The 15,097-nt window shown below is 41.5% G+C and overlaps 1 protein-coding gene across 5 annotated transcripts in view; it reads right to left on the minus strand.

Annotated features, from left to right (window-relative positions):
• Positions 1-15,097, minus strand: part of ADAMTS14 (ADAM metallopeptidase with thrombospondin type 1 motif 14) — an 81,262-nt gene that overhangs the window by 12,236 nt on the left and 53,929 nt on the right. For all 5 annotated transcript variants that reach the window (XM_048506462.1, XM_048506461.1, XM_048506460.1 and 2 more), the window contains 10 exons: positions 13,489-13,594; positions 12,478-12,621; positions 11,582-11,714; positions 10,046-10,159; positions 8,293-8,441; positions 6,455-6,630; positions 5,168-5,301; positions 3,284-3,407; positions 1,959-2,042; positions 343-506 (listed from right to left, as the gene is read on the minus strand). In XM_048506462.1, the coding sequence (XP_048362419.1) occupies positions 343-506; positions 1,959-2,042; positions 3,284-3,407; positions 5,168-5,301; positions 6,455-6,630; positions 8,293-8,441; positions 10,046-10,159; positions 11,582-11,714; positions 12,478-12,621; positions 13,489-13,594 (1,328 nt within the window). The remainder of the gene's footprint in view (positions 1-342; positions 507-1,958; positions 2,043-3,283; positions 3,408-5,167; positions 5,302-6,454; positions 6,631-8,292; positions 8,442-10,045; positions 10,160-11,581; positions 11,715-12,477; positions 12,622-13,488; positions 13,595-15,097) is intronic.

Consider the following 15,097-nt stretch of genomic DNA (forward strand, 5'->3'; position numbering starts at 1 on the left):
TTTCAGAAACATTTTAAATACCAGCAGGGATTTTAAAAGGACACATATGTTTTCCAGAGATCAGAAAGGAAATTAGAAGACAGGAAACGTGACTTTCAAAGGTTGCCAAGTTACCCTCTCTTGGCCTCAGCTTCTCATTTGTAAAATAAGAGTAATGATGTTGACAGTCTCCACTTTGTAAAAGGCTATACATAAAATAACGACTGCACAGTGTCTTAAAAGTATATCTAAGGAGTTGTGTAACCGTGCAAATTCGGCAAACAAATTCATAGAGAAACATGCCTGTCGGTTCCTTTGTATGTGCTCAAAAAGGTCAACTCAATACCTCTCTCTGGAACTCACCAGCACACTGATGGCTTCATGCAGAGGGCCGTTGGTTTTCAAGCTTTCCTTGTTATTTTCAATGGTGTATTCCCATTCCAAGCCCATTTCTATGAACGTGTTGCTCTTAACACCTTTGCTTTTGGGATTTAGGATGAAGTTGCCAGAGGCCTGGTTCTTAACAGCTGGAAAAAGAAGTTCATAGGGGTAATTTTCTCTCAATCAACATGCTTTACTTTCAGCACAGAAAATGGCAACCAGAAATTCAGAACTGATTACCTAGTGTTGTTTCAGCTCTTTAACCTCATTTGGTGCTGCATACATTTGTACCAGTTTCCATGGTTTCTATGAGCCAGAATGTTGACTTCCCTTCCCTACTAAACTCTGAGGACTAGGACCTCAGAGCCCCATGAACCAGGAAACACCAGGATCACATCTCAAGTCCCCCAGGGGGAACTGTTGTAGTGACAGCAAAACTATGAAGTGAACTGCCCACTCACACTCAGCAAAGGGGGCCTTGTAATATAAAAACCATATTTGTAAACTCTTATCAACTGAAATTGTAGATACATTGCTCGAATTTAATAAAATTCTTCTGTGAAACCTTGAATTTTGGAGATATTTCCTTCATCACCTGCTAAGAGAACTGAAATCCCCTCCCCTCTTATTGTTCCAAGTGCCCTCTGGTTTAAATTTCAGCTCACTTTTCATTTCCTTTAAAGTGGCTTGTTTGTACCTCTGACATACCAAGTCCTGCCTGGTATTTCAAGTCATCCTCTGAATTAATAGAGCTTCTGAGTGGAAAGAAAACATACACACTCTCCCTCCCTATAAGCAAGAGGGGGATAGAGAGAGAGATTTGGCTACAAGACCTGCCCTCTTCAAGTTTGTACAGCACACAGAGGAGCATTGTATGACCACTCAAGAAAGGATCACACAGTGTCTCCTATATTCCCTCTTGCCAATTCAACTGGGAACTTTCATCTTTAAAGCATCTTGTACAAAGGCTGCAGTACAGAAATAATAAATGATAATCTATACCTTGAACTGATCATACACAGTAATTGACCACTGTAATTAGCTGGTTCAAATCTTGGACTTCATGGGTGAATTTAAGTAGTGAGATATAAAAACACAACATCTGAATGTTTTCATTGCAGTACAGAATATTTTGTTGGAATTTAATTCCATGTGTCCCCTCACCCACACTCTGTGCAAATATCATTTATACACACCTGAGTATATCAATCCTGCAGCCTTTATTTAAGTATGGGAATAGCTGTTATGTAAGTGACATAGAACAACAGATAAGAGAAAAATCCCTATATACTTGGGACATTTGTCAACAGTTACTAAAATAGTTAACAAGGATCAATCTAACTCCCAAAGACAGCTTGCAGAAAAATAAAATCCAGTTAAAGTTAAACAGTCCTTCTGATTTCAACAGGGGAGTTATTCATCTCACATTCACCAATGAAAAGGAGCACAGCTTTTAAATGCTTATTGATAGTTGGATTTCACTCTGCAAGTTTTCAACAAGCTCTTTTTAAGAACTAGATGGTTAAATGCCTCTTTAGATAAACAGTGGTAGGCAGGATTCACTCTCTGTCTACCTGCTGCCCATAGTTGGTTCTTACCAATTGTATGGGGTGCAGGCTCCATTTCTTCAATCTGAACATGCCTGGCGCCAGCTGGAATCTCAAACATTTTCAAAGTACCCACTGCAAAATGCAAAGAAAGGAAGCCATTCTCAAAATGGGTTATGCTATAGCAAGATATGAATTCCGCAAAACCTTCCTACGAGACCTTGACACTGCAGGAATCTTTACTGAGAGGAAATAAAAACAGGTTGTTGGGTTTTTTAAAAAAGATTTTATCTCTGGATTTTGCTGTACTTTTGAACCATATTACTTTATTTATGTGCTCAATTCCTTGGGAATACCTACTACACAAACCATGCCGAAATGATGATTCTCCCAGTGGACTCCAGTTCTACGGAGCTCAGGTACAATAAAGCAGTGAACAGTTTCCTGAGCTAACAGGCTGAAGAACAACCACCATATTATTTCTTGTACACTGACATTCGAACTTACACACGAAAAGCACATGTGATTAATTAGAACTGTATGGAAAACATACTCAAACGGACAGCAAAAGCAGAAAATCTCATATATAGGGTGGCCAGATCTGGGCTGGGAAATATCTGGAGTTTTGGGGGGTAGGCAGAGCCTGGAGAGGGCAAAGTTTGGGGAGGGACTTCAGCAGGGTGCAAAGCCACAGAGTTCACCCTCCAAAGCAGCCGTTTTCTCCTGGGAAACTGATCTCTGTAGTCTGCAGATCCGTTGCAAAAGCGGGAGATCTTCAAACTTTACCTGGAGGTTGGCAACCCCACTTCATACACTCAATATGCCCAGTCAATATGGCTGGCCTTCCAGCACTGTCACGTAACCTGAATAAACTGATGGATTAAATAGGCTTTTTGGCACTTTGCTTGGCCAATGCACATTGCCTCCACTTAGGTTGGATTCTATGCACCACCAGTGCAAAGTACAGGCAGAAGATTTTTTCATGAGGTGATAATGAGGACTTGGAGATACATGAGGGCAAAAATGCACTCATGTATGGCATGGAAGCAATAAAGAGGGGGGAAAGTCGGCAAAAATCCCCCCCTCCTACTTTTTTCACCAATGGCCCTTTTGCTGGCAAAGAATCTTCACAGGTATAAGAAGCAGAGGGGGAATCCATCCCTTGCCTATTGACTAACTAATGTACAAAATACCACGGATGAGTTCTCATTCCCCCATCACTCGGACCCTGTGCCAGACAGGACAATACAAAGTAAATTCCTATCTGCACTGTTCACTTGTACCTGGTCTATCATCCTGTCACATGAACGTGTCCATCACTCTCTCCGACTCACTGACTTGATTTTGTTTAATTAATTTTAAATTTGTAGTCTCACCTGGCTGTTTGGGAGATTTGACCAAGGTTCCTTTTACTGTCCGGCAGTGGGAATTGTCACCACCACAAACACCACATTTGTCATCTTGCTTCAGAGAGCCAATTTCTTTGTCACAACCGACATGCTGCAGTGATGAAAAACAGAAACAAAAACACAGAAAAATGGTGTTAAGGGCATAGTTTCAAAATGGGGACCTCATTAACAGGCTTCAGCCACTCTCCCGCTCCTAAGAGCAGACCTGGGTTTCAAGAGATTAGCAATACTTGTTTTCATACTCTCACATCAGTCATTTTTATCAAACTGACATGATCTTATTGCGCTAATGATGGCTTCTCCCCAAGCTAATCCAATTTATTCTTTGGAAACATCTCATTTTTCTTATAGGACAGTCAACTTGCTTAATCCACATTTATTGCAACGGTATATATTACAAAACATGGAAATTACCATGTGCTTACAGAAGGCATTAATAAAATCAGTGGCCAAATTCAATTCCTACCTGGTGGCTAAACTCAATTCAAACACTTGTTTTTTTAATATGTTTCAAAATTTCCTACCAATCAACAAAATGTGCACAGTTTCATCCCTTAAACATGTCACTTGACAATAAAGAACCTAAACATTATTAAAAGCCCTCTGTAATATTATAATACTATTGATCACATAATATACCACAAATAATATCATTACAAGGAGGCCTGCAAAACCTGGCAAGAAAAACTGAAGTGAAGGAATCCATTTCTGGCATATGTGTGGGCCAATTTCAGCCACAGGAATAAAATGAAATTAGGTGGAATGAGTATTTTATTTAAGAGGTAAAAGCTAACAACAGTCAGCCACTAATTTGGCCTTAAGCAACTATAATCTCTCACAGATCATTCTCCCAACTGCACAATAGCAAGACAGAGGCTTGCTTCAAAAGGAAAGTATAGCCCTAAGGACAATGACCTAGAACAGTGGTGGCGAACCTTTGGCACTCCAGATGTTAAGGACTACAATTCCCATCAGCCCAGGGGCTGATGGGAATTGTAGTCCATAACATCTGGAGTGCCAAAGGTTCGCCACCATGGACCTAGAAGGACATTCCACCCATGCCCTCAGGAATACAGTGGTATTAATCTGCTCCAAACACAGTGACTGGGACAGAGGGAGAGAATACTCCTCCACTATCCATCTGACACTCCTGTCTGCTATATATTTCTTTAACTAGTCATACCCCAGAAGAATTCTGCTGATTTTTCTTCAATACAAAGTTTGGAATTTTAAATTAGTGCTGATCTGAAACTTATATTTTGTTCCATATTTCTTTGTGTATCAAAAGCCATCCCACTTTGGTAATTATTTTCGTGTATAAATAGCCACTCCATTTTGGTAATTACCTGTTCATTTACTCTGATGCAATAAATCAATTTCAGTGAACTCAAGTCTGATTATTGGGAGGAAGTTGATGGGCTTGACACTGTAACAGCGCATTGCACATATGATGTCTTTACAATGCTACTTTGGACTAATGATGCCCTGGACACTTAAGTGGATTACCTTAAGTGGATTACCGCAACCAAATTCAATAGCACAGTGGATAGGTGAAGCCAAGAATTATGAAGGCACGGAAAGAGAAACTGGAGCCAGAAGAACAATACATTGTCAAACTGAAACAAAGTAAGATGAACTGTGAGGTGAATGTTTCTTCAGCAATCTGCCTGGCTGTATCAACTGTGATAGTTTTGAAGCAAGGAGAAAAACAGAGGAACATGTACTGAAAAGTTAAAATCTGTGAAGATTAAGGTGTCATGGTAAAAATGCCCTCTGCCTGTTCTCTTGCCCTCATCTGAACAAACAACAAACTCTGTGGAAAATGATAGCCATCCAAATTTTGTTACATACCACACACTCCCCTCTCACACAGACACTGTATGGATCTTTATAGCTGCACCTGGTGCCATCGTGAACAACCTGGTTCATGAATACCACATCTCCTGTTTCCTCTGACTGGCAAATCAATTCACACTTCTGAGCATCTGTGGCAAAATAAACACAGAGAAAATAATATGTACACTCAAAGCCATACTGAATGAAAATCTGGAATTCAACAACATAACTAAAAGAAGTTCAGTAAATATACACAAAAATACATAATTTGCATCATTTACTGCAGGCACAAAATGTGAAAGTATTGTGCCCAGGCTAAACAGGACATGGAATCAAGTAGAAGTTTGAATAACAAACAAGCAAGGCACTGGACTGAGGAAAACACAATGGATTGTGAAATCATAGCAGCGGTAGCTATGCAGCGGGCAAATCTTCCTAAGAGGCACTCTAGGTCACAGCTGGTTTTATTTCTGAATGACTGTTTGCCTCAGGCAACACTTGTGCCGCAGCATCAGGTGTGCATGTCTTTCATTCTCCCTGTGTAACTTTGGTACACACACTTTCCCAACACAAAAGTAGCAAAGGATGAGGGTATGACAGGGCGATGCTTTTTACATTGGAAGGAAGTCTGGAGGACAAGGAGGGTCAGACGATTTCCAACATCTGAGAAAAGGGATCTCACTGAAATGCTAGCAAACATAGTTTGTGTCCTGCAAGTTGGATGCTACTGGGAATAGTGTCTCCTCTATTCAGAACTGATATAAGTATCTGCAGAAGTACCTCCCCACGTGCAGCCCGGCTTGCTCTGGGATGGATGCTCTTCTATCTACCACTCAAATGAGAGTTAAATGTCAGATTTCAAGTGTTTATTGACTGACATCCCCATGTGCAATGTTGAGACTTTCTCTAGTAATCAGCATCTTGGGCTAGATATGAACCATGTTTTAGCTTTCTGGTTAACATGAAGTTGCCTAATATTCTGATTTACCGTTCATATTCCCAATTTTGAAAGTGTTCCAAATTCAGATTTTTCTAGAGTCTTTAATTGTGTGCACATCAACTTTCAGACATCTAACCAGTGTGGAAGTACCCTAACAATCTTGATATCATATCAGTGTCAGTTTAGCGTCAAACATGCTAATATGTATATACATACATATGTTAATATATACAATGTGCCCTAGAGCATAAACTAGGGCCAGCTATGCTCAAAGAGTCACACATTTCCATTTTCTCAGAGATACATATAAAGGCATTGCCAACTCACAATCTATTCTTAAGACTGCATGCTTTGCAGCTTACCATCATGGTGCTCATAAGGAAGCCAGGTGTGCTTAGAATTCTGGTGAGTGTAGTAAGAATTCCGCTTGAAGCACTGCTGGGCACGAAAATCTTCATAGGGTCCTCGGCATTCTTCAGTGTTGCAAACCTGGTACTCATAAGTAGCACCCGGGCAGTGACGCCCTCCATAGGCTGGGCTGGAAAATAAAACAAGACTGTATTACACATTCCTATCCCCCCACCCAAAATATCACAAGCTAGAAACCACATTCAGCCCAATGCTTTTTGTTGTAACCTTTTGGGGTTTTTTTAATAATAGAATTTTGCAGGTTTCATGTGGGCAAATCCAAGAATTAGCTCCCAAATAGCAAGAGGCTAGATATTTTTGTCCAGCTACCAATTGTGGCAAAATGGCCAGCAGTACCACACTTTGTCAACTGTCCACTGGGTAGTGGATCCAGGCAGGGCATTTTTTGGCATCCTTCTTACTACCAGCTGTGGCTTCCTCCTTCCATTACCACTACTTGGAGCTGTTCTGTAAACTGCACGCACGCGCGCGCACACACACACACACACACACACACACACACACACACACGCCCACATGAACATGCATTTTGCCAAAGCTGAAAGTCCCAATTTTGGGATAAATCATTCCCTGCCTGAATTTTTGTGTGTGGGTAATAGGCACAAAAAGTTGACTGGATACTTTAAACCAGTTTCATTACAAAGGAAGTTATTTATTATGAAGAAAACCACAGACTCCCCAAACTTACATTGCTATTAAAATATGTTTTAGTGTCATGAGAAAGTGAACTGATTCAGAAGCTAACACAAAGAGTTCATTGACTCGGCTCAACCACCTGTAACAGATTGCGATATTCTACTTAACAGGCTAAATTTTTACAGTGACCTTTTAACTAGAAAGCCTTTTTCCCCCAACTTCCTAGACTTCGTTACTCCCTCCTCTTCAGCTTTAACCAGTACAATCCCGTAACTGCCCAACTGACAGTTGTAACTGCCATTTTTAAAACTGTAACTATCTCGCCCTCAACTGTTTCACTTCCCCCAAGATTCCAAAAGGAGTCTCCTCAACTGAGTGCAGCGCTACCCATTTAGCAAATCATGAAATCAGTTCTTCTCCAACCAACAATGTCTTGTATAACAATTATTTCAACTAACAAAACTTACCACCTGCCCTATGTACACAGATTCAAAATACATGCATAAGCTCTAAAACTGCATAATGAAGGAATTTTGCCACAATGGCTAAAAAAACCTTTACTATCAAAATATCTTCCTCTGCTTGAATCTGACTCTCCCCTTAGAGCTGAAACAAATACTTCACAAACTCAAGTGACACTAGGGGTAGGCAAAACATGTTCATTGGTATTTTTTAGGTTTGGATTTATTAGACCCAGACATTTTCAAAAAACCCAAAAAAGCCAATATTCCAAATCAGCTTATTGGACTTTTCCAAACAAATTTGGGTTAGTAAACTTGAACTCGAAAATTACGCCTGCATCCAAGAGTGTCCTCATCAAAAAAGGCTTAAGTGGTAAGCATTTTCTAGCATTAGTTAAACCCTGTGCCAAACCCAGGTCCATGCTCAGAAATAACATCCACTGTTTAGAGTTCTAATTCTATGTTATGACTCCAAATTATACCAAAAAAATTACCACCCCCAAGAGAGGAGACAAGTTCCTTGAATCCTCTAGCCATTCTGTGTGGCTTTGCTTTCCTTGCCCTTTTCTCTCCCTCGTTTTGTGATTGAACTCATTCAAGGAAAAGCATCCCCTTATCTCCTACTAGATACAGTCTGCCAAACAATGGCTTATCTAGCAGAAGACCAAACTTACGGTGGGTTGTTGCAGCTCCTGCTGCGGGAGCGTACCCCACCCCCACAAGTCCTGGAGCAGGAACCAACTTTGGACCAGGAACTCCAGCTGCCATCCTGGCTGTAAGGCTGTTCTGAAGTCTTCCAGATGCAGTGACCCTTGAAACACCACTGGAACAGGAGAAGAAACAGGGGTTACCTGAACACCTGCCTCTTCATAACTGTCCAGTGTTAGTGAGGAGAGCAGTTCTACAGCCACAGAAGCACCCGGCTTTACAACATGGTTCGGAATCTGTTTCTCCCACTCTCATAGGTCAGGCGGACAGTGACGACTGTGAAGTCACGAAACCTTAAAGTAATAAAGAAAGGTCTCAGGGGGCCTGGGTGGCACAGTGCATTCATGAAATAAGCCTGTCACCTCTGGAGAACCAGATTTACTCCCTGGCATAGATGGTAAACACAAAATGGCACTGAGGTCAACAGAACTTATCCTAGCTCTGACTGTTTTCCAGGCTGCAAACTGGAAGTGTTTACTTGAAAAAGTGCAAAGACCAGAACAGTAGAGTATAGGCTAAATCAGCAATTCTATTTGCTATGGCTGGACCAGCATGAGCAATCATAAATGTACCAAGTGTAAACAACATATCTCTTGTCCCAAAAATGCAGGGGGCATGCACTAGGGAGTTCTCTGCCTGGTGCCCCTGAGTGTTTAGAGGTGCATGCTGGCTCTTTACATTCTACATACTCACTATGGGTAACACAAATATTAAGCCAGAACAGCCACCATAAACATATTTGCTCTGCAATATGAAGCAAGCCTTCGTGTTTAAAAAATCAGTGTAGAAAAAAAAAACAGTGTAAAGAAATTATTATCACTGATTTAATTTGCATTTAAAGACTGCATTTCCACTACTAGTTGGTCAAAGCAGTTTGCAACAGAGAATTAAAACATTAAAGAATGACATTTTAAAACATTTCATTTTAAAACAACACAGAACAGCATAAAAACTGAGAATTAAATTTTAAATGACAGCTAAGCGGAATCAATGCACGTTCACTAGATCTAAAATTCTCAACAGAATGGCTCTGGTAGCCCTCTCTCAGAAGGTGGATCTATAACCCAAACTGACAAGACTATTACTGGTGTCAGTAGAGTTTAGATCAATGTGGCTCCAAAAACACATGGGCCACCAATACAGTTCATGAAGGATAGTTGTTGTATGTTCCCCACAGCTTACAACTGACAAAAATCAGATCCTGCATTTTGGAACACATTATTCTCACTCGGTAACTTTATCCTCATTCAAGTGGTCAGAACAAAAGTGAAGAAGCATTTTATTGCTGACATAAAAGAAGCAAACTGTTAGAAAGTATAAAACATATGCTGACGCAACATTTCTCACAGTGCAATGCAGAGAGGATTCTCAGTAGATCAGTGTTCAATTCCCCTGCTGCATCATTATCTGTAAATACCCGGAACCTTTGTATTGATTTTAAAAATATGTTCTCAATGGTGCAAATCCCAAACTGTGCTTGTTTCACACCCCTAATTCCAATGTGGGTGAGGGTAGAGTTTTTATATGCACTTGGCTTGCAAATGCTGTAGTTTAATACAGTTGTGTGCACAGAAAAGTGTAGTATTGCCTAAACAGGCACGTGCATGTTCGCATTTGTATGCCCACATGCACACAAGAATACAAAAGTATGCACGGAGGAGCACCGGTCTTCTACTAAAATTGAAATTGACCACGATTCTATTCAGCAGTATGGGGTACCTTGCCAGATGCACACTCCGTTCCATCCAAGGGTGGCCCTTTTTTTGTTTTGCAGAAGTAGGGATTATCAGGGTGGCTACACCACAGCTGCTTGCAAGGGTCAAAAGTTCTGAACTATGAAAAACGAAAAAGAAGCAACATGCATAAAATAAAGCCTCTCTGCACATTTCACCTAACAAAAAGCCTCACTGGCTCAGCAGCGCAAACTTGCAAGCTGCCCGAGGCCTGTTACAAACGTATGGGATAAGATATATACTTATACACAGAGTCTCAGGGATCAAAACATCAAACAACTTCTTATTAATTAGGATTGCAATTAGGATCGCTGTCTTTCTTTACCTCCTTTAACAGATAAAGTGTTTTGTTATGTCCAGTTTTGTTTAAGACATGCAGTTGCGGAACATGTCTTAAACAAAACTGGACATAACATTTCATTTGAAAACACTGAAATTCTGGACAATTCAGAAGGTTACTTTGTCAGACTGCACAGGGAGGCCATTGAAATTCACAAACACCAAGAAAAACTTCAACAGGAAAGAAGAACCTCTGAGAATTAACAAAGCTTGGCTACCAGTACTTAAAAACACCAAAAGACTGTGGAAGAAGGTTTTAAAACTTACAGCATGTTACAATATGAAAGAAAATTATTACAAAATGATGTATAGATGGTATTCAATGCCAAAAAATTGGCAAAGATGTATAAAGGTGTGTCAAATAGGTGGTGGAAGTGTCAATAGCAAGAGGGGTCTTTTTTCAAATGTGATGGACGTATAAAGAGGCTGTGACTTTTTGGGATTCAATACTCAAGGAACTGCAATTTTTTAAAAAATATATTGATTTTGAAAAAAGCTGAGGTCTTTCTGTTGGGAATAATGCGTGAAGACTTTCCTAAGCAATGCAGAACTCTGTTTATATATATGACAACTGCAGCAAGGATTTTATTTGCATAAAGGTGGAGGGACGATACCAACAAAAGAGGACTGGATTCTGAAAGTTACAGGAATGACAGAAATGGCAAAACTGACAGCATTATTAAGAGATAACAGTTTGGACAATTTTTCACAAAACTGGAAACCCTTTACAGAATACCTTTTGAAGAACTATTCAAACAGAGAAGCAGTGTCAGGGTTTGAAATCTAAAGAAAACTGTAGGTTGTAATTACTAGAAGACATTTAAGAAAGAATTTCTAAAACAACATGTTAACCTGCATTCAAAGATGAGTAGCTGAAAGTCACCTTATGATGTGTAGTGGGTTGTGTTTGTTTTCTTTTTGTATGTTTTTGTGTTTTATGTGGTTTTTTTGTGAACAAACAAAAAATATTATTTAAAAAAAGAAAATTTTTGCAAAATGTTTTCAGGGGCTTGTGTGGAAAGGGCCAATACCTCTTTCCACATGTTGTGCAGCTTTCCAATCAACATGGAACTGCAGCAAATGCAGTCTAGTCTACCTTGCAGGCTGGCTGTGCGGACAAAACAGAGGAGGGGAGAACTATGCATGCTGCTCTGAGCTCCTTGGAGGAAGTTTCTGTACTCACAGCTGTGCATGTTCTGTAGCCCACACCAAAGTCAAAGCGGCATTGCTCATCCATGGAGTAATTGATTCCAGGCAGCTCCGGAAGTTTGGGCCACTTGTGCTCAAAGGGATCGTCCAAGAGGCAATCGTAGGAGCTGCGCCACAGAAGAACAAAGACTGTGTGTTACCTAGGTAATTACAGTGATATCCTAAGGAGTGGGGAAGTAATTGCAGCGTGGCCAGGGTGGGCATCATCCTGCCGCCTCCTAAGAGGTTCGCTGTGCCATAGCCACCAAGCAAAAAGCAACACCGCCCCTCTCCCCGTGCAAGTGGCATATGCAGCTCAATGGGCTGCACTACTGATTTTGCTGATGCTTGCTAAAAGGGGCATTCCTGGCCCAAGAAGCTGACAAAAGTCAGCTCTGCCCCAGGAACGTTTCCTTTCGGTGCCAGCATGGGCTCTTGCAGTGTGGCTATGTGTGAACCTGGGAGCCATGCTGCTGCGCAGTTTGCCAGCGCTAACACAAGGGGCACGCTGCCTTCTGAGGGGTTTGGGAGCTTCCCCCCCAGGATCGTCCTGTTAGTCTTGCAATGCTGACCTCTTCTCACTGGACACACTTTGTAACACACTTCTCTCTGTGATACACCTCTGAAGATGCAGGCAAAACATTAGGAACGAGATCTACCAAACGATGGCCACACAGCCCGGAAAACCCACCACAACCAACTGACCTCTTACGTTTGCCTATTCTAAAGATGCTGGCACTCACAAGATACACATTCTGAATACAACAATTATCTGAAATCCATTGCAAATTATATGTCCTATTGCTACCAGTACCTTCCCTCCCCATTCATTCATGCTATACCAAATAACCCCAGCGGTAAGAGTTGGACTTTTTAAAAAAGCGGACCTACTGTATGTAACGGTTCAGCTCCTGCTTGCTACATCGGGACCAATGGTAACGGTGAAATGCAGCCTGCACCAGGGGTGCCATAATGCTCCCCATGCTGGTCTCATCAGCACATCGGTTACCTTGACCATCGTGTTCCATACCTAACCTGTTCGAAAAAAATGTTAATGGGGTTCCCAAGTAGATAAAGAACAGAAAAAGACAGTGAAACAGTAACAGCTAGAGTAGTGTCGTGGTTAAGAGCAATGGACTCTAATCTGGAGAACCAGGTTCGATTCCTTTCTCCTCCACGTGAGTGGTGAACTCTTATCTGGTGAACTGGATTTATTTCCCTACTCCTACGCATGAAGTCTGCTGGTGACTTTGGGCTAGTCACAGTTCTCTCAGAACTCTCTCTGTTCTACCTACCTCGCAGGATGTCTGTTGTGGGGAGAGGAAGGAAAAGGAATTTGTAAGCCCCTTTGAGTCTCTGTACAGGAGAGAAAGGGGGGGGGGTATAAATCCAAACTCTTCTTCTCACAAGGTCATTGCGTCAGGGTACAAAACTGGTATAAAAGTGATCTTGGTCATCATAATAACTTGGCCAGACTTCCTAGGCATAAGGTTGATTTCCAAACCATGGCAGACATGTTACTGGCATTGGTCTACATAACTCTGGCCATATCTAAGAGGGTAAATGACAGTTTTTCATCTCAGAAGGAAAGTTTGGAATGGGTCAAGAAATCAGTATGGGTTCATTACACCAAGGCCAGGAATTAAAGTTCTCATTAAGCTGGCAGTTTTTACAACAGCTGTTAGGACCGGAACTAAATGCCTCAAAACACTAGCAAAGATGTGTTAGACCACAGGTGTCAAACTCGCGGCCCTCCAGATGTTATGGACTACAGTTCCCATCATCCCCTGCCAGCATGATGCTGGCAGGGGATGATGGGAACTGTAGTCCATAACATCTGGAGGGCTGTGAGTTTGACACCTGTGAGTTAGACATAGTGAACAACCCAACCCATCAACTTACACATGTCCAGTCTCATGGGCAACCACAAATGCAGAGGAGAATCCATCTTCATGGTTGAGGGTGCAACTGCGCAGTGGGTGGCACATGCCCGTGACAGGGGCGTATCCTGAAATAAGGCAGAAAAAGAAAGCAAAGAAAAAGAACAAAAAGCAGAGACAGAAAGAGAGGTCACATGAGAAGGAAGAAACCACATGTTGGAGATGTTCCAATGCTATTTCACACCCGGCTCCCTCTGAGGAATACAAACGCCCCAGATGCTTGGGAAATATTAACAAGCCCCATAAAATATTCCACAGCTCTTATTGCATGAAAGCTATGTGCTTGGAGGGAATTATAAAATGACTTAAATCCCACCATACACCCCTATACGACAATTACTTTGCATTCATTTCCGTTTGGCGTTCTCTCAGAGACACAGCAGAGAAATCATTCAAACAATCTAACAGAAACAACAGACCAAGCTGAACACAGACCACCAGCCGCATACAGTGGCTTGCCAGATGCCTGACACCTCCATGCTCTACAGTCCTGGGCATGGAAATTCAATGGGCCGCTATTTGGGTAACAGGCTGTGCTCAGCTTGATGGATCACTGCAAGCTGCACAGAGTTGAAGCGGTGGAGAAAGCAGAAGATCTCTGGCAAATGGTGAAAGATTTATATTTTAAGGCTAGCTGTATGAAGATTCTGGCACACAAGTCTCAGATCCGTACACTGGACATCCTGAAATAATCTAATGGAAAATGGGGGCAATGCCTGTCAGAAGACCCAGTTCTTGAAACTTAATTCATACTGACTTCCATGGTGAGATTACATCCCCACTACATATGTGAGTTATTTAGATAACCATCAAGGGTCAGTCTCTGCTCACTTTACAGCATCATAAAGATACTTCTGCTTAAAAGCCTTAAGCTGAAGGAACCAAAACTCTAATCTGAGGATGAAAGCATCTTCTCTTTAACAATGACGTATTTAGCATTTCCACAGAACATTTACGGGACTCCACTTAATGCTCAGCAATCCTCAAAACAAACCGATAAGAAAAACCATTATCATCATCCCCATACTGAGGATGCAGAACCAGAATACAGGCAAAATGATTCTGCCCAAGAGGTTTTTGTCCAGACCTCTGAATACCAGATTCTGGGTACAAGGGTAAAGGCCCTATGGCCTGCTCATAAGAAGAATCCCTGCTATGATTCACAGAAGAACCATAGATTTTTCTGGCTTGCAGTTCACAATATTAGCCCCAGTGCTACAACAGCTTTCAACCCCATCCAAGTTAAAGAGGAGGAGCAAAGTTGGGAAAGGCAGCAACACAGAAGCTCATCAACAGTACCTCTCAACAAGAAGTTGCCACGGCAACATACAATAAAATAACTACAAATAATACAATCGATAAAAACGGCACCATCAAACCAGCATGGGCAGCATTAAAACAAGCAACATTAAACACTCACTCCTCCTCATCCCCCAGGAATGTGGTTTTTATACAAGCTTTCTTTCCCTTCAAAAAACACTTCACAAAAATGTCCCTGTTTTAACCACCTCTCCCTATCTTTAATCTGGCAAGGAATTCTGACCCAAGCAGACATCTTGAGACTGGCTCTG

Source organism: Sphaerodactylus townsendi, linkage group LG08 (genome assembly GCF_021028975.2).
Source record: "Sphaerodactylus townsendi isolate TG3544 linkage group LG08, MPM_Stown_v2.3, whole genome shotgun sequence".
NCBI lineage: Eukaryota > Metazoa > Chordata > Lepidosauria > Squamata > Sphaerodactylidae > Sphaerodactylus > Sphaerodactylus townsendi.